Source organism: Dromiciops gliroides, chromosome 3 (assembly GCF_019393635.1).
Source record: "Dromiciops gliroides isolate mDroGli1 chromosome 3, mDroGli1.pri, whole genome shotgun sequence".
NCBI lineage: Eukaryota > Metazoa > Chordata > Mammalia > Microbiotheria > Microbiotheriidae > Dromiciops > Dromiciops gliroides.
The window spans coordinates 316,804,224-316,825,305 of NC_057863.1; the positions used below are offsets into that span (position 1 = coordinate 316,804,224).

General features: G+C 37.8%; 1 protein-coding gene across 1 annotated transcript in view; it reads left to right on the plus strand.

The window, feature by feature from the left end:
* The window catches only part of LOC122751068 (T-cell receptor-associated transmembrane adapter 1), a 62,301-nt gene that overhangs the window by 30,500 nt on the left and 10,719 nt on the right, over positions 1 to 21,082 (plus strand). The window contains exon 3 of the mRNA XM_043998001.1: positions 6,678 to 6,714. Coding sequence (XP_043853936.1) covers positions 6,678 to 6,714 — 37 coding nt within the window. The remainder of the gene's footprint in view (positions 1 to 6,677; positions 6,715 to 21,082) is intronic.

A 21,082-nucleotide genomic window follows, 5' to 3' on the forward strand; every position in this document is an offset into this window, starting at 1 on the left:
TCTCACTTAAAGTTGCCAAGAGTCTATTTTTTATTTCCCAAATAATAACTCAGCTGGTGATAATCCCATTGACATAAGCATAATTCTGTAGTCTGATACCAAATCAAGTTGCATTGTGAGGTTTTTTACTTGCCAATAATTCTTAATTTTTTTCACCCTCCTTTCCCATATATATATATATTGGCAGGGGCAATGGGGGTTAAGTGACTTGCGCAGGGTCACAAAGATAATAAGTGTCAAATGTCTGAGGTCAGACTTGAACTCAGGTCCTTTTGAATCCAGGGCCGGTGCTTTATCCACTGGACCACCTAGCTGCCCCCTAGTTAAAAGATATCTTAGACTAAAAGTGATATACTCAAATACATTTTGGAGGGAATTTTTCAATTTCTTAAATTCAACAATATTAAAATTATTATTAAATTAGAGAGGAAGCATGGTATAGTGAGCTGACCTAGAAACCAGGGAGACCTAGATTCAAGTCTTGCCTCTGACACATACTGTCTGAGCTTTCAGCAGTTTAACTAACTGTCCATGATGATAAGTTGTAGAGAATGTGCTCACCTTCATTGGTAGAGAGAGAAGTTTCTTGCTTGTATGCTCCTTACACCAGCGAAATCCCACATTTAGTCCCCATCTCTAAGTGATACCTCAATTATCTGTTATAACTCTAGAATATACATTATAGACTGTGCCAAGTTTGGCTAGATATTAATAGCTAATATATTATATAACAGAATTAAACAAATATTTATCAAATACAGACTCTGTGCTTACATCATGCTACGGATAGACATAAAGATGAAAGATGCAGCAGTTCCTGTCCTCAAGATGTTTATAATCTGGTAGGGGATAAGACTTGAATATAAATAGTTAAAACAAATTAGAAAGTTATTAAGCTTAGAGAGAGGCCAGACAGGGAGGAAGAAAAGTTCAAGCAGGCAGGTATCATTTGTAGTTGGGAGTTTAGGGAAGACTACATGAAATGTAGACATTGGAAGGGGCTGAGAATATGAAAGGGGAGGTGGTGTAGGTGAAGTTGGGTAGAATCTGTTCAAGGCATAGAGGATGGAGCATGAATTAAGGAACTCTAGTTAGACTAGGACATAGAGTTTGTGAAGGTGAGAGCTATGAAATAAGTATAGAAGGGCTGGGTAGAGTTAGATAATATAATAGTACATACCTCCCAGTGTTGTTATGAAGTGTTTTGAAAATGTTAAAGTTATACATATATTTGTTATACATAAAAACAAATAAATAATATGATTAAAAATAAATTATATATTATATACAAAATATAAATAGGTAATATATAATATAGAAATTATATATAACACATAACATAAAATATATTATAAAATAGAAATGATAAAAATAAAACAAATATAAAAATATAAAAAAATTAATATATAAAGTTATATGATGTGTATGTATATACACATATATAGTATATGTATGTGTATATGCTAGTTATTTTCATTGTGTTTCATTATCATTGTATCATATATACAAATACATATGCATATACACATATATACATATATTGATATATTAATTTTTATTATCATTATATTTTATGGCCAACAAATGGAAGGGTTTTGAGATAGAATACCCAGATCAAAGCAGTTCAGTTGGTATATTTTAGTTCAAGTATTAAGGATGGATTGGAGAAAGAGAACACTGTATCGTCCCTCATACTGCATGACCTGGGTTCCTCTATGCCTTCCAGACAACCTCCATTAAAAAACAAAAAGTAGGAGCTCAGAACAGATAATTCAGATCGACTGTATGGACAAAAGTTTGATCATGCGCTATCTTTTTGTACCTGTATTCTATATATATGGGTGAGAGCAGGAAAACACCTCCAGGTACAGTTTCAGGCCAGGGCTCATTTCATAGCTGGGTTTATTTGTCCTGGCAAACACCAACTCACCTACTCTTCTGCTATGCTAAAATCACTTTCACCATGACTCACTATCCCTAGTTACTGTTTCCCATACTTCCACTGAATCCTCACTGAATAGTCATTTTCTCACTCTTTCCCAAGCTGTAACACCTCTGTCATTTCTTCCAGACCAGTCTCTTAACCTTAAAAATGACCAAATACCAGTTCCAAGGTTAGTGACATACTTAAATAGACCAGGGGAACCATGTTTCTATCCTCCTGAAGTCCTGGGCACAAAGGTTGCTCCTTCTGTCCCTTGATGGACCCATTTTTGGAATAGAGAGAGAGGTGACAGACGGGAGACAGGCTATTACAACAATTCCAGGATGAGTTAGTGAGAATTTGAACTGGAGGGAGAGAAGTGGGAATAAAAGGAGAGATTTCAGGTAGTAAAACCAATAGGACATGGCATACTGATTGTGTGTGGGAAGGGAAGTTTCAGAGATGGCAACAAGGTACTGAGTCTGGATGGGAGGATAATGGTACCATCAACAGTGTCAGGGATGTTAAAAAGTGGCACAAGTCTAGAGCCAGGGAGCTATGTTTGGGGCATGCTCAATCTTGGACTTGCTATATTAACAGTTTTCTCATACTTTACTCCCTTGTATATACTCCATCATCCACCTCCTTGTTCCTCATACAAAGTGCATTTTGCTTTAGCTCTGTGACTTTCAAGTAGCCCCGTACATATCTGATCTCTTGTGCTTGGGAACCACAAGTTGAGTTAAGTTAGGAAAGTTTACCTCAGAAGTTACACACCAGTCAGTTCAGGACTCCATTCCCTAAAGTATAATGAAATTTTCTTTTTGACACATTCCAACAATTGCATTCATCACTTCTAGCACAGTGCCTTGATGTGCAGGTTCTGTAGCAAACCTCCCACATTGTCTCTGCTAAAAAAAAAATACATTTGCATGTGAAATATTCACTTCTGCCTCCAAGTTGCAGTCTTACTCCAGATAATGGATCTTCAACAATTAATGATCTCCTTGGAGACACATTTAAATTCATAGTCTATAACTCCCACGGAAGAAAGTGATCTTTGTATTTGTGGAGTTGTCTCACTAGTTAAAAAACACACGTGCACACACACACACACACACACACATTCTGCTTGAGGTTTGTATAAAGAATAACCTTTCTTGACAAAAAGCATGGAATTTGTTATTTGTAATACCAGTTAAGACAAATGCATTTCGTTACTTGCTTCTTCATTATTTGACTTTTATTTTTACCAAATTATCCTTTCGTTATTTATCTTTCTTGTCCCGATTTTGTTAAATGCCTACTATGTGCAGAGTGCTTCTATCTTTGTCATAAGCTTGGACATACTTGTTATTGACTTTGGTTTTTTTTTTTTTTTTTTTTAGTTTTTGAGTCTAGACTGATTATTTCATCTCTGTAGTGACCTTCCTGATGGGAAAACTCTCTGCACTGACAAATATCTGAATTCCTTTACCCGGAGGGGTATAGTATGGGCCCCTAAGTTGCACAGTGGATAGAATGGCTGGCCTGGAGTCAGAAAGACTCATCTTCCTTAGTTCAAATATGAGCTCAGAGACTTCCTAGCCATGTGATCCTAGGCAAATCACTTAGCCCCTGTTTGATGAGCTGGAGAAAGAAATGGCAAATCATTCCAGTATCTTTGCCAAGAAAACCCCAAATGAGGTTACAAAGAGTTGGATGTGACTGAAACGACTCAGCACCAACAAGGTGTATAATGGTCTTCTTAGGGCCATCCAGATGGGATCTTTAAGAGCCAAGGCTTGAACCTAAGTCTTCCTGACCACAAGTTCAGCCTTCTGTCTCTTACATCATGCTGTTTCTCACTAGCCTCCTTATTTTTTAAAACAACAACAACAACAACAACAATAACAACAACAACTTGATTAAGTTTTATGCATGATAGTTAGTATGAATAGATTAAGAACATGAACAATTCAGTGCCAGGTCAAATCAATGAATAGTCTTATTATTCCAGAATTCTGTTCCTGGTAGTAGAACAAAGTGTCAGTCCATAGAAGGACATACCTCATGGCTGCTTGTGGAGATGGTGGCCAAAAAATATTAGGGGCAATACATTCAACCTTTCCCACTTTTCTGTCTTTCTTTTGGTGGGGCAATGAGGTTTAAGTGACTTGCCCAGGGGTTACACAGCTAGTAAGTGTCAAGGGTCTCAGGCTGGAAGGTCCTCCTGAATCCAGGGCTGTTGCTTTATCCACTGTGCCACCTAGCTGCCCCCTCGCTTTTCTCTTAAAAATTTGTTATCAATTAATCAATCAGCAATTACCCATCAAGCTCCTACTCTGTGCTAGGCATTGTTTTAGGTGCTGGGTATACAAACTCAATAAATGAAACAATCCCCATTCACAAAGAGCTTACAATGACCAATTCTTCATTTACTTAAATTCTTCTTGAAACTATATTCCCCACATGAACTACCCCTGGAGTTCCATGTTCTCAATTTCTCTCTAGGAAAAGGAATACTTTCTATTCTTTTTTCCCCCCATCACCTTTGAGTTATACACGACCCCCTTTTCTAACACTTAGATTGGATAAATAACTCTGTTTTCTACCTATTTTTACTTTTCCTGATTGTAGGGTTTTAGATCTAGGGCTGGGAGTAAATTTAGGGATCATCTGGTCCAACATCCTCATTTTACAGATGAGTAAACAAAGGCACAGAGGGGTTTGAGTATATTATCTTTGTCCTTTCAGACAAAGACTAGTCCTAGCTTTTTAAATCTTTGTTCGCCTGAGACCAATTCATCATCCAGTGATGGAGTTAATGTGTGTATAACACTTAGCTATAAAAGATGATAAATGCCAGCTAATATTATCATTTTAGTTGTCTGTCCCTGGATCTTCTCTAGGTCCATTATATTTTGTCCAACTCCAACACTATGTCAGGCTCATTTCCCCCAAGTTGACTCTTTTGGACTATCAACTTCTCAGTGTAAAGGGCAGGTAGAATATGATACTTTCTCCCAGGGCACTGATGTTCTCATGCCTGACTTTTTCTAAAATATGTTGCAGGATTTTTATTGTCAGAGAATGTTTAATAATAACTAACATGCCTCAGTTTCAATCGGTATAAAAAGGAACACCTATCAATGAAATTTGATTAATAGAAAGTAATAAAAATGTGTTTATTTCTATCGATGAAGAATTCTGCTCTTTCCCCTGCATCCTTACAGTAAGGAAACAGGATGATATCTTCAACATTAAATGAGTAAAAATGGAAAATCCATCTGGTCTAGAGGACTCAGATAGTCCCAACATTTTTGGAAAGACTTGCTTCCAGTGGAGTCTTCTACCAAGGGTAGAAGTCATTTCTCATTGACTTTAGCCCTCTTGTACCATGCTCATTCAAGAGATTCTAGAATATTAGACTGAAGAGAACCTCATTTTTAGCTATGGAAATGGAAGCACACACAGAGAAAGTGGTTCCTTAAGGTCACACAGATAGACAGGGCAGGAGCTAGGATGTGAAAATAAGTCTTTGAACTACAAGCCTGATGCTCTTTCCACCTTCTCACATAGCTAAAATGTGATGGCAGCCAGAACAATTCTTTAAGAATACTTTTTTTCATTAGTATCCAAATGGTCAGATTCAATGATGACCCATACAGCAAAAATGACACTCAAGAACAAGACTTCTTTTCTTTTTTTCTTTTTCCTCATGAATACTTTAATATGCTACATACATGATATAAAATTCTAACTTTACAACAAGACAGCCAACATGAGAATTTTATTTTTGGACTCTGTGGATATTGTTCACCTTACCATGTTTAAGGCAAAATGAAATTCCTCATTCAGAGCCCCAAAATGTAGTGAGACCCTAAAAATGTAGCAGAAGCACTTCCGCACACTGGTTTCAGTAGTTTAGTTTGTGCAGAGATGTTTCCACTAGATTCATAGAGAGTGCTTTGGAAGGAGAGACTCTTCATTTGGTCAACTTTTTGGCAGCCTGAAGCTCTTCAACAGGTTCCCACTTTTGATTAATTATGAAAAGCTTTTGGGAGCATCTAGGTGGTGCAGTGGATAGAGCACCAGCCCTGGATTCAGGAGGACCTGAATTCAAATTCAGCCTCAGACACTTAACACTTACTGGCTGTATGACTCTGGGCAAGTCACTTAACCCTCATTGTCCTTCCCCCCCCCAAAAAAAAAAAAAAGTTGTGAAAAACTTTTGAGGCTTGTAAGGATTCACATTTTCCCATGGTCCTAGCTAGAGTTTTCCTTCTATTAACAATTACATCAGATTTGAAAAAGGAATATATGGACATGTAGGCTGCTCCAATTCCAGCAATCCTCACAAATGTGATCAAATGTACGACTTCATTCTTTTTCTTCATGAATTCTAAGTGGTTCATGATTGCAACTTTTGAAGTGGCAGTCTTTCGCTACCAGAGATGACTACCAGGTATTTGGGTGAGTGTTGCTAAAATCGAGAACTCTAAAAACAGGACTTCTTAACAGTTTTTGTGTCATGGACTCCTTTGATGACAACTTCTTGGAATAATGTATTGAAAATGCACAAAATTAAAAAAAAACCCATAAGACTAAATCAAAGGCACCAATTGAAATACAGCTATGTGAATGTTAACATAAAACAAGTTGATGAATCCCAGGTTAAAAATCCATGTGTTTAGAATATTCTCTGTTTAGCATTAACATTGTCATGTTTTCAAGTATCTTCTAACTTATGGATTTTACAATTATCTTACAGGTAAAACCTACGACTACACTGATGACTACATTCCAACGTAAGTGCTCAGATCTTTCAGTAATAAAGTAGAGTCAGGGTGAACTATTAGGAGGGGAACAGAGGCCAGGATTTTTTAAAGGGAGAAAAATGAATCTGAGTTTTCTTAATACCACCACCTCCCTTGCAGAGATTGCAAACCCTCACAGATTATTACCTACCTTTTGACATAGAAGCATTCATTCTGAACAGAGCTTCAGTACTCAGTAAGAGTACTGGATCAAGGATAGAAATGAGTAGCTAACATGCTATCAACAGATTTTGTAGAGCTTCAGAGATTCATAGATGTTTGAGCTGGAAAGTACCTATATCACCTAACCAATTGCCCCACCCCACATACTACAGAATAGGAAAGTGAGATCCAAAGAAAGGATATGATACCCAAATTAACATCTTGGCAGTGCTGGTACTCAAATCCAAATCTCCTAGACTCCTAGTCCCTCACCTTTTCCATTGTACCAATATGAAAGATTTCCTATGTATAGGAAGAAGGAAAAATAATTATGAAGCACATACCATATACCATACATTTTACTAAGTGCTTTACAATTATTATCTTATTTAATCCTCATAACAACCTTGGGAGGTAGGTTCTATAATTATCTCCATTTTACAGATGAGGAAACTGAGGCGAACAGATCAAATGACTTGCCCAGGTCCATACAGCTAGTAAATGACTGAGGTCAGATTCAAACTTAGGTCTGCCTGATTCTAGGCCAAAGCACACTTTCCACTGTGCTTATTTTCTCTAGACATAAAGATATACATAGAAGCAAATATGAAGAGTTTGAGATGACTCCATAGTATTATGGAATGCCCAAGGTATGCTAAGTGTGGTAAGGACATGGTAAGGAAAGCATTGCTTTGCTTAAACAATGTACTCCACTCTGAGTTATTGTGTGTCTTTAAACCAATTCTTTTAATATGAAGATAAATGATCTCTTTTAAAGTGGAGAAGTATTTAGAGAGAGCTCTGTGATGATTTAGGCTTACATGAAAAGGAAGAGACAAAGCCGTTCAATAATGATGAGCTTCTTATTAGGGTAGGATTGAATGACCAGATTCTTTCTGTCTCTGCCTCTCTGTCTCTCTGTCTCTGTCTCTGTCTCTCTGTCTCTCTGTCTCTGTCTCTCTGTTTCCCTCTCACTCTTTCTCCCTCCTTCCCTCGTTGTTCTACCTGCCTCACTAAGTTCACTTCCTTTCCTTTGATACACAATTATGGAAGTTGCTAGATGCGCTGTTAGCTGTAGTACTGGTGTTTGGATGTACTAAAACAACTTTACTATTTCCTATGAGCTGCTGAGCTCTCAGTGTGGAAGCCATGGTGAAGATAGTATTAATTTTCACAATTCCAGAGGACTCATGATGTCTACCTATAGATAGAGATGGGATGGACTTAGAGTACAGACAGGTATACCTTCTGGGTTTTTTGGACATAAGCGGTGCAAGAATTTGTTTTGTTTGATTATACATGTTTGTAATTTTTTTTTCTCAATGAGAGGGGAAGGGGAAGTGGGAGGGACAGAATTTGAAGTTGAAAATAAAATAAAATTTAAAAAAATTAAAAAGGGAATCACTATATCACTCATTCTCTACCAAATCTTCTTCACACCCCTGCATTGGTTTATCAGAAACACCAGAAGTTAAAGGTGAGAGAGCATCTATAATTAGAGGCAGCACTGCACAGTGGATTGAGGTCAGATTGAAATCAGAAGGATGTGGGTTCGAGCCAGCCTCTGTCATATACTAGTTATATGACCACAGATAAGTCATTTAATAATGCAATTGTTTTGACAGTTCTCCAAGATGGCAAATTATGGGATCTTTCCCAATCTGAGTCAGTGGAGGAAGTTCTACCATAAGCATTCCCTTAACTGGTAAAATCATAGGATTGGTCTTTTTTTTTTGGTGGGGCAATGAGGGTTAAGTGACTTGACCAGGGTCACATAGCTAGTAACTGTCAAGTGTCTGAGGCCGGATTTGAACTCAGGTCCTCCTGAATCCAGAGCTGATGCTTTATTCACTGTGCCACCTAGATGCCCCCATCATAGGATTGATCTTAAAAAAACACACACACACACACATACAAACCTATCCATAATACAATAAAAAACCAGTCAGTTCTACACTTCTTTCTAGAGTTGGTTGTCTTCTGGTCGTGTGTGTGTGTGTGTGTGTGTGTGTCTGTCTGTCTGTCTGTCTGTCTTTCAATAATAATGTCAATGTTAATGATTTCTCCATTTGTTGTCATTCAAGTTTTTTGTTCATTCTCCAAATCATCAAGCAGGAGAGTCATGGCTATAAACAGTTGTAGACACTGACTAAAATAAAAATAAAATAAAAGAAAGGAGGGAGGGAGAGAGAGAGAGAGAGAGAGAGAGAGAGAGAGAGAGAGAGAGAGAGAGAGAGAGAGAGACTAGGAGGTGGGGGAAGAGGTGACCTATCTGATTCTAATGTCTGCAAATTGTTGTTTTATAATTGTCCATATTATGGTTTAGTAGTAAAATCCCTAAAACAACAAGGATATTAGGTTATTGCATTGACTATTAACTGTGGGCAAATCACTTAACTTCTCTTGGTCTCTAGTTTCTTATTGGCGAAAGGTCGAGCCCAAGAGAATAGATATAGAGTTTGAAGGGACCTCAGAGATCATCTAGTCCAACCCCCTTGTTTTACAGATGAAGAAACTGAGGCTAGGAATTTGGACTTATGGGAATTTGAAGCCAAATACTCTGACCCTAAAGTCAGTACTCCCCCTACTTGTTCTCTTATCACACAAAAATCCTTGATAGCTTTAGCCATAAATATACTTTTGTGAAACGGGTCCTCTTATCTATATTAAGTGAGGCATAAATCAGAGAGACAAGCTACTTCTACTTTGATTTCATAGGACTGGGCCTGACTCCTCACTCTGACACTAGTTGTATGACCTTGGGCAAGACAATTCTCTTATCTGGAATTCAGTTTCCTTACCTATAAAGAGATAAGACTAGATCATCTCTAAGATCCTTTTCAGCCCCAAATCCTATGATTAATGAACTTTATTTCTATAAAGTTCATTTGTAGCAGATAAGTAAAATGTGATTTATTTCTATAGCATGGATAATAAAGGAGGAAGACTCAACATGATGTACATTAGATTAAAAATTTTAAAAATATTTTATTTTCTTAACTAGCTAAAATCTACCTTCTCATCTCCCACTCCCATCCTTACAACTGACAATACAAGACAAACAAAATCCTTTCTAAAAAATATGTAGTCAATCATATTTTCACATTAGCCATGTCCAAAAAACTTTTTGTCTCATTCTGCATTCTGAGTCCTTCTCTTCTCTATCAGGATGTAGGTAGTATGTTTCCTCATTAGTCCTCTGAAATCATGGTCGGTCATTTGCTTATGAGTTCAGCACAGTAACATTCCAACACATTTAAATACAATAACTTGTTCATCTATCCTCCAATTTATGGGTACCCCTCAGATTCTCTTTCTTTGCTACCTCAAAACATTGATAAATATTTTTGTACATCTTTGGAGGTTGCCTTGCTTAGGACTAACATCTCCCTTAATCTAACTTTCCTCTAATTCCACTCCCCCTTTCCTCCTCCTAATTCCTTGTTGATTGGCATGTATTTCTGTATTAAATTGTGTGTGTACATTGTTCCTTCTTTTGACCAGTTCAGTTGAGAGTGAGGTTCAGGTATCCACCATTCCCCCTATCCCCTCTTCCTTGTTTGTATAGATGTCTACTTGTGTACTCTGATTAGGTAAGATGTTTTTCTCTAACTTTTTTTTCCCTTCCCTCAGTATATTTAACTTCCCTTCTCTTTCTATTCTGAAGACTATCAAGACAACAGAACTATTCCCAGGCTTTGTCTACTTAGATTCCCTCTACAATCCCTGACGATGACAGTGTTCAGAGGGGAAATATGTATCATCTCCCTGTATCTGAATGTAAACAGTTTATTTTTGTTTCATCCTTCACCATTGTTCATTCATGTTTACCTTCTTATATTTCTCTTTGTTCCTGTGTTTGAACTTCAAAGCTTCTTCAGAGCTCTGGTCTTTTCACCAGGAATGTTTGGAAGTCATCTGTTTCATTTATGACATTATATTCAGTTTAGCTGTAAGTCCACATCCTTTACCTTTGAATATATTTCAAGTTTTCCCTTTTTTTTTTAGTGGTGGCTGCAAAATTATGTATGATTCTGACTGTGTGATCTTCACTTCTTGAATTCTTTCTTTCTGGCTTCTTGCAGTATTTTTTTTTTCTTTGACCTGGAAACTCTAGAAACTTTTGGCTGTGATCTTCCTCGTTTTCATTTGGGGGTTTCTTTCAGGAGGTGAGCAGTGGATTCTATTTCTTTTTTTTTTTTTTTAGTGGGGCAATTGGGGTTAAGTGACTTGCCCAGGGTCACACAGCTAGTAAGTGTTAAGTGTCTGAGGGCAGATTTGAACTCAGGTACTCCTGACTCTCAGATGGTGCTCTATCCACTGCACCACCTAGCTGCCCCATGGATTCTATTTCCACATTGCAATCTGGTTCTAAGAGAGTTTTCTTTTAAGATTTCTTGGAATATTATATCTAAGCCCTTCTTTTTTTTGGGGGGGGGGTGTCATGGCATTCAGTTAGTTCAAATAATTCTCCACATTTTTCTCCTCTCTCTGTTTTCCAGTTGAGTTGGTTTTTGTTATCAGATACCTTACATTTTTCTATACTTATAATCTTCCAAATTTGTTTTAATATTTGTTGCCTCTTGTGGTCATTGGTTTCTATTTGGTCTATTCTATTTTTTAAGAAGTCTGTTGCTGGAGTAAGATTTTGTCCTTCTTGTACCAAAATGTTTATTTCCTTTCCAATTTTTCCTTCTATAGATTTCATCCCCGGCCCCCCCCCCCCCCGCCGTTTCCCCTTTAAGCACTTTGATTTAATTAAAAAGGGTACTTCAAAACTTTAAAAAGAAAAACTCTTACTTTATTTCTTTCAGAGTCCTAGTTGAATTATCATGCAAGCAGTGCTTCTCCCTAAGACTGTAGATGTTTTGAAGTCATTATTATCTTCTAGATTTGTGTCTTGAGTTTCCTTACCATTATGATAACTCTTTATGGTGGGCTTCTCTTTTTTGTTTGCTTGTTTGCTTGTTCTTCCAGACTACTTCCTATTTTCAGACTTGATGTTAGTGCTGACTTCTGTGAACTTCTAAGGGAAGGTCTAGCTTGGTCCTTTTACTCCTTTCTTTTTGTGTTGATCCAAGATGTCAAGGACAGGCCAGGGAGCTGCAAGACTTCAGTGCTCCCCAAATTGTCTGATTGTTGCCTCCCTTTCTGAACTCTGCAAATTCCTAGATTGGGTTTGGGTCTGTACAAGAATAGTCAGTTGCTGGATTCAGCCCTTATTGACCATTTGGACGGTTCTGTTTACTCAGAGAAGCAGGATTGTAGACTCTCTGTTGGTCTTGGATTCCTGCCTTACTTATTTCTCTACAGGCTGATGCTGGAAATGAGACTGCTCCACTGCTCTGTACTTGGGTATGAACCACACAAGTGTTGCTGCTGGTTTCTGAATTTTTTCCTTTCTCCATACAATTCCCAGAACTTCCCTGCCCTCAGTAGAACCAATCTCCTCATCAGGTTTCCTTTTCAGTGCATCTTGCATCTGTTACCCCAACTAGCTAGTGGGCAACAAAACTGCCAGTTCTCACCTGTTCCCATGGTAGTGACCTGGAATGTGTCTGGTAGTCTTCCAGTATGGGACCAGAGACTTCCCTTGCTCTGGTGCCCAGCCTCTCCCTGGGCACTGGAGAGCTCCATGGGTAGTATGTTCCTGGTTGGACACTGTCCCCAGTGTCCACAGACCTCCTTGTCTGTCTCACTATGGTGAACTGGGCTGACAAATGATTCACTGTGACTTTTTCTGTTATTTCCCCATAAGGATTCAATTTGGTGCCTTTTCTACATCTGTTTGTTTTGTTCATGGAGGAGCACTCTTTGCACTGATTCCTAATATGACAACACCTTGGCTGCATCCCTGAAAGTTTTAGATTTAAACTCAGAGACTCTGGGTTCAAATCTTGGTTAAGCAACATACTACCTCTGTGATCTTGGACAAGTTACAATCTCTCAGTCTCAGTTTTGTAATATGTAAAATAGAGGGCTGACCTAGGTGACCTCTAAAGTCCCTTCCAGATCTAAATCCTACATTCTGTAAACCTTTGATCCTAGGTTCAATTTTAGGGTAAAAAGAGAGGAAAAAGGGGAAGAGTCAGAAAAATAGACATAGAAATTGGAGAACTAGAGTCTAGGCGTTAGATTAGTGTTAGTTCAAGGATAGAAAGCATTTTTTTTTGGACACGGGATTATAAATGTTAAAATCATAGCTTTAGAGCTCGAATGGACTTCAAAGGTAATCTTTTCTAATATATTTATTTTACAATTGAGGAAATTGAGGCACAGAGATTACTTGCCCAATGTCACATAGGTAGTAAGCACATCTTGTTATAAATCTGAATTCTGGGCATCACTGGTTTTTAAAATTCTGATAACTCTTTAGCAACTTAAAAATCTTTATTTTTTCCCCTTGTATTTGAAAAAGGATTTTCTGATTTTATATTGAGTTCAAGGTTTATATAACTTGTGATTCAGACCCAGAACTTTGACCTCATGTGAACCAGGTTTATTCTCAAAGGTTGCTCTGTAAATAATCTCTACTGTATGTCATTTTGTCACTCCCCATGATGACCTCGAAAATATCTGAATTTAGCTAGTTTTTAGCTTTCCTATAGAGACTGTCAATTTCCTTGCATGAAATAGGCTAACAATAAGCATTTAAACATAGCAAAGAATAGGAAAAGAACAGAATAAGGGCTTATATCCAGTTAGCAAAAAAATCTTCATCATAGGATGCTTTCCATAGTGGTTCATTTCTTTTTTTGCAATCACGGTCCCCACCAAATATATGGTACCATATGGTCAAGCCTCTAGCTTAAATAATTTTATTGTTAGTCTCTGACATAGCTCAGTTTCATTTGCCATTCTCATCTTGAAGGTCAATTCTCTCTCCTGCTCTGGCATCTGCGGCCTTGACTCTATTTCTTGTAAACTACATCACCATCTTTCCCTCACTCTGATGTCTGCTGCCTTTACACGAGATCTTGTTGGCCACAACACTACTGTTGCTCACCACTTCCCCACTTCCTGAAGCTCTCAGCTTGCTCCTGGAGCTTCCCCTGGCTCACCTGGCAAGTGCTCCTTGTCCACTGTTCAACCCAGAACTCTAATCTTCCCCTTCTGGTTGCTTTTTCTCAGAAGTCCCTGATCAGGGCTTCTCATATGAATATATCCTCCAAACTTTTGGGTCTTCTTGGCTCCTTTTGACACAGATCAACTCAACATTTATTTTTGAAAAAAAAATGCTGAAGATTTGACACAAACTTTTGGAGCTAGACAAGCTCATAAACAACATGGAGGTCCAATCCCCTTCTTTATAAAATAAAACAAAACTGTTGTCTAGAGAGGTTCAGTGATTTGCCCAAGAATCAATCAACAAGCATTTATTAAGCACCTATTATGTGCCAGACACTATGTTAGATGTTGGGGATATAAATATAAAGAATGAAATTATTATTCACAAAGAGCTCATATTCTAGCAGAGGAGATAAGAAGTCCCTATGTAAATAGGTATGCTTAAATATAAAAAGAAAAATTACAAAATACTTTGAAATGGAGGACACTGCCAGTTGGGGGAATCATGAAAGGCTTCATGTAGAAGGTGGTACCTGTGGTTTAGTCTGTTCCCTCAAACAGACCATTAACATCCGGGCCCACAGTCCAGAGTCCTGTGTTGCCCCTAGAACATGAGTTTCCCTCCTTATGGGTTTCACTTCTAAGTTTCTGTGTGTACCTACTCTTTTCCATGAACAATATGTACAATGATGGGGGAGTGACCAAGGTTTATATTATATGTACTATTATATTTTCATTATCTTTGCTTTAGTTTCAATTGAGTGAATGCTATAATTATTATTACTTTTGCTTTCTTCTTCTTCTTCTTCTTCTTCTTCTTCTTCTTCTTCTTCTTCTTCTTCTTCTTCTTTGTGGGGCAATGAGGGTTAAGTGACTTGCCCAGGTTCATACAGCTAGGAAGTGTCAAGTGTCTGAGGTCAGATTTGAACTCAGGTCCTCCTGAATCCAGGGCCAGTGCTTTATCCACTGTGCCACTTAGCTGCCCCTGCTTTCTTCTTTAGTAAATGTTTCATTTTTTTTTTTTTAGTAAGGCAATTGCGGTTAAGTGACTTGCCCAGGGTCATAAAGCTAGTAAATGTTAAGTGTCTGAGGCCAGATTTGAACTCATGTCCTCCTGAATCCAGGGCCAGTGCTCTATCCACTGTGCAACCTAGCTGCCTAAGTAAATGTTTCATGTTGAAAGTTGAAAAAAAATCTTGAAGAAGGGATTCTGTGAAGAAATGAGGAGAGAGTAGATGCCAAGCATGGAGGACAGCCAATGAAAATATTAAGACTATTAAATTAAAGAAGCCCAGCCAAGGACTCAGGGTCTATGAGGGTGAATGGACTAGATAAAATATATTATAAACAATTTTGCCCCATTTTGGCAGTTTGTGGAGGTAGCAGTAGAAGCAGCTAGGTGTCATAGTAGAGAGTTCAAATCTGGCTTTAGATGTTTACTAGCTGTGTGACTCTGGGCAAGTCACTTAACCTTGTTTGCCTCAGTTTCTTCATCTGTAAAATGAGCTAGAGAAGAAAATAGCAAACTACTCCTATATATTTGCCAAGAAAACCCCAAATGGGCTCATGAAGAGTTGGGCAGACCTGAGGCAACTTAACAACAATAATGACAACAACAGAGGCAGCAGTAGCTAGAATATTTAAAGAGAAAGGGTGGTTAACAGTTGTCAATGAATAATTAGCCTTAAATGCATCTTTGTTGCCTTTAGGCAGAATTGATTGTATAGTCAGAGATAGATATAGGTCAGCTTTCAGAATACAAGGACTCAGTGGCATTATCTTGATGTTTTAGAAAGTTTCCTTGAAGTGGATGTATCATGCATGTTTTCTTCATTGTGCTGATTGGTGGGCAAGAAGTAGGAGCGTGTGTTATATCTGTATTTCTTTTCCTTAGTGTTGTGTTTTGTGACCATCTTTGATACCTGATGACAGATAGATAAAGCATTTATTAAGCACTTATTCCACTGGATAGAGCACTGGGCTTAGAATAAAGATTCATCTTCATGAGTTCAAATCCAGCCTTAAGACATTTACTAGGTGTGTGACTCCAGGCAAATCACTTAACCCTGTTTGCCTCAGTTCCTCATCTGTAAAATGAGTCAGAGGAAACCACTCCTGTACCTTTGCCAAGAAAACCCCCCAAAAAGGGTCATGAAGAGTTGGAGATGACTGAAAAATGACTCATAACCACAACTGAACAATATTCCAAGCCCTATGCTAAGAGTTAAAGAAAAAAAAAAAACAAGTAAGCTAGCTTCTGTTCTCAAGGAGCTTAAGTACTAATGAGGGGTGGGGAACGACTATAGATAAAGGGGTGCTAGAAAGTGTCAGGAAAGAGGGGTGGTATGGGCATGGCAAGATGGTTTGGAGATGTCCAAGAAGTGAACTAAAGACCTGGATCTGGGCAAGATGAAGCAAAAAAAAACCCAACCAGAGTCCAGGGTGTTTCCAGGGGCCAAGTCCAATTCTTCTCTTTAATACTCTCTTCTCTCTAGATTTTCATGACACCACTCTCTCCTGGTTCTCCTTAACCTGTTGAATGACCTGGTTCTCTTCTCACTGCTCCTTACTACTTTCGTTTGCTGAATCTTTCTCAAGGACATACCTGATAAAGTTGAATATTCCCCAGGACATTGTCCTGGGAACTTTTCTTTTTCTCCTATACAGTTTCACTTGTTGATCTTATCAGCTATGTGGCTCAGTGAATAGAGCACAGATCCTGAAGTTGGGAGGACCTGAGTTCAGATACTTACTAGCTGTGTGATCCTGGGTTAATCACTTAACCTCAATTGCTTTAAACATCTCCAATCATTCTGATATATATTTTGCCACTGAACTGAGATAGTTCTGGAGGAGAAAGTGGGGTTGGTGACTTTGCACAGCCTTCCCTCACTTAAATCCAATTCATTGCGAGTCATGACATCACCTCAATGTCATGGTCCTCTTTGAGAAGGACAAAAGCAACAAACAATATATTCTATTACCATCTCCACACTGATGATTCTCAGACTGACTTACCTAGCCCTAAAATTTCTCCTAACTTCTAGACTTCCATCTCCTACTGCTTATTGGGCATCTGAAAGTGGATATCTTGTAGACATTAAAACTGCATATGTCCAAAATTTAAAGCATCATCTTTCCTCCACCCTAAAACTTTTCCCTCTTCTTAACTCCTTTTTTTGGGGGGGGGCAGGGCAATGAGGGTTAAGTGACTTGTCCAGAGTCACACAGCAAGTAAGTGTCAAGTGTCTGAGGCCGAATTTGAACTCAGGTCCTCCTGAATCCAGGGCTGATGCTTTATCCACTGTGCCACCTAGCTGCCCCCTTAACTCCTCTTACTGTTAAGGTTATTTCCGTTTTCCAAGTCACCCAGGCTCACAACCTAGGAGTCATCCTCAACTCCTCACTCCCTTTCACCTCCATATACAATCTGTTGCATTTTATCTTTTTATTAGTCTTTGTAACATCTCCCTCTTCTCTCCTCTGACACTACCACTACCCTTGTGCAAGCCCTCATTATCTATGCCTGCACTATTGTAATAATCTGTTGGTTTATCTCCTTTCTCCCTACTCCAGTTCCTCTTCCACTCAGCTGTCAAAATTGATCTTCCTAAAATGCAGGTTTGACGATATCATCTCATTCCTATTCATTAAACTACAGTGGCTCTCTATTACTGCCAGTATTAAATATAATATCCTCTGTTTGGCTTTTAAAGTCCTTAATCACCTGGTCCCATCTTTACAGTTTTCTTAAACCTCACTCCACCCCCACCTCCCAAGTTATTTAGGATTCAGTAATTTGGACTCCTTTCTATTCTTTTCACTAGACACTCCATTTTCCATGTCTAAGCATTTTCATTGCCTGTTGTCCCCTATGCCTATAATTCTCCCTCTTCATCTCTGTCTCCTACCTTTGTTCGCTTCTTTCAGGTCCCAGCTAAAATCTCATCTTTTACAAGAAGTCTCTTCCTATCTCTCTTAATGTAACTGCATTCTAGGTTGATTATCTTTAATTTATACTTTACATATTTTGTTTATATATAGTTGTTTGCATCTGTCTCCCCATTAGACTTAGCTCCTTGAGAACACTGTCTTTTACTGTTTTTGTACTTTCAATGTCTTATATACAGTAAGTGCCTCATAAATGTTTGTTGACTGTTGTCTGACTGACTTTACACAGCCTTTCCTATAATGTGCTCCATACTCATCTCTATTCCATCTCAGAATCTTAAGCTTCTTTCAAAGCTCAGGTCAAATGCCACTCTCTACATGAGAACTCTCCTAATTCCCCCAAATTGCTATTGCATCTCTCCTCCACACATCTCTTCCTCACTCTTAAATTACCTTGTCTATATTTTGTATTTTTGTGTATATACACATGTATGTGTTTATATTTATTTGTATTGGGAATTGTCATGTTTCCCTGATAGAATGTAAGCTCCTTGAGGACAGGGGTTGTCTCTTTTTCTCCTTTGTATTCCCAGTGCCTCAGATAGTGCCTGTCATATAGTAGACGCCTGAATTTTTTTCCTGATTGATAGGTCAAATGTTAAGCATACGTGAGGAACCTACTATGAATGGGATAGGCATAACAGCCTACTGCCTTTCCTGATCCCCACAGATACTAGAGACTTCCTCCAAAAGATGTCTTGTATCTATGTATTTGTAAATGCTAATATATAGTTTCCCCCAATGAAATGTAAACTCCTCAAGGGCAGAGATGATCTCTTTATTGTTTTTTGCATACCTAGCATAGTGTGTGTCCCATATAAATAACTTAACAAATATCTGTTGGTTTATTGATTGAATAGGGTCACAAAGTATTTATTTTGTAGGCTACCCCAATGTGATCAAAGAAATATGATCTTTCAGAGGAAAGTTTGGTAAAATCAGGCAGTCATTTAATTTTGGATCTGGCCCAAATGCCACTAGTACCCTAACCTTTCCATCATAGGTTCACTGGTGTGTTTATTTTGAAAATCAATCCATCTTCCATATAAAAAACACCAACCACATTTACAAAAGCAGAAATGATAGTAATGCTTGCACTAGCCCATGAACTGTTTTTGGCATTGGGAAGCAAAAGCATTTTTTAAATTTGTTGGTTGGGCAACTGCTTCTGAATAATAGCTTATTTGGGATGATTAATCATCAGAGACGTGCATGTACACTCAGGGCACTGCATTATAAATCACATCTTATTTTCATTTGTAGGGAATGAAATGATGTTCATATTTGGGTATGATTTATCATTTGCAGGTTGCATCTGCTATCTCTAGGATAGATTGTGCCTTATTAAAAATCACTCACTGTTTGCTACTTGAACTGCTTGGCCAAAGAAAAACTGCCACCAGGGACTACTTTGCATCCCACTGTTAACCCAGTGCGGGCAATTATTTACATCAGCATGAGTAATGTCCCTGCTTTAGGCTTGATTTTAAAAATCTTATTCTTGTTATTCTGATACCAATAATTATAAGTATACATAACTTTATCTCTCATTAACCACGGAGCAATTGCCTGGATGGATAATTCTGACATTTCTATGGTAATCTATTGTCAGTGTTATAATAGGTATCATTTATGTAACAATTTACATACATTATCTCATTTGATCCTCACAAGGAAACTGGAAAACAGGTCCTATTATTGCCATTTTACAGATGAGAAAATTGAGACAGGCAGAGTTTTATGCGACTTGCCTGGGTCACACCCCTAGTGAGTGACTAAGGTAGGATTTGAAAACAGGTCTTCCTGATTCCACATCCAGAACTCTTAACTCTCTTAACTATGCCACCTACACACCTCTGGGTATTATATCCTCAGTATCTTCAAATCCACTGACCAGCAGTCTCAATCTTGAGCCCTTCAATAGTTCATGATAACTATTATTGTATCTGGACATTGACTCGGGATCAGTGGCCTCTGGTGACCTCTCTTGCCTTCCAGCAACCACAATTAGATTATTAGGCAAGGGGCAGTCTCTGGTCTCTCTTCTACTCCTTCAATACAGGAAGAGGTCTACCTCAGTCTGGGGAAAGTCCCTTAAATGTCCATTGGGTATCATGGTTTTTTCATTATCTGAATCATGATCTATTAGATTCTTCTCATGTACCATCATCAGCCACCACCATTCTATATATAATTAGTGCATGGTTTCAATCTCTTACTTCTTTGCTTCTCCCCTAAGGAAGTTTTGTTTCTTTTTCCTAGTTTGTACCATATCACATGATCACTGCCCCAAGGCTTCATTGGAATCCAACAATTTAGAGCTTTCTCCAAAGAAAAGTAGCTCCAATGTGTTGTTAATGAATAAATATTGTTAACATTTGAAACAAAGGTTGAAACAGAGTTAAAAGAAGAGGCTGACACAAAATCTTCCGAAGAATTAAAAAAAGGCAAGAGGAGCAAACATGATCTCAGACAAGGCAATAGCAAAAGTAGATTTAATTCAAAGAGATAAATAGGGAAATTATATCATGATGAAGTATAACATAGGCAATGAATTAATATCAGTACTTCACATACATGTATATAAATGGCAGAAGATTTAAATACTTAAAGGAAAAACTAAAATGAGTTATGAATAGAAATAGACAAGAATGTAATAGTTGTGAACCTCATGGTACAATCTTATGACAGACAAATCTAACAACAACAAAAAAAGATAGGTATGATTATTGAATGGAAATTTTAAACACTATAGATATTTCTCAGCTGTGCTCTTTTTCATGAAGATCCAGGAATATTTAATTTATTTTTTCATGGCATTTGAAGTCTAAAATTTGCAAATAAATAACAGTCCCTGACTAAAAAGAATGGATTTATTAGAATATTTTATTGATAATTTTTATTTTTACAACACCCTTCACTTCTGAGTATTATTTTCCTTTCCCCTACCAACAGGTCATTCTTGTAACAAAAAATGTTTAAAAAGAGAAAAAGAATCACTAATGAATACACCAACCAAGTCTGACAATATGTAGAATATTTCACACCCATAGTACTCCAGGAAAGAGGTTAATTTTTCATCTCTTCATCAGTGATAAGCCTGGTCATTATAATAACTAGTTTTCAGTTCAATTCAGATTTGTTGTTGTTTTTCTCTCCATTTATATTATTGTAATTA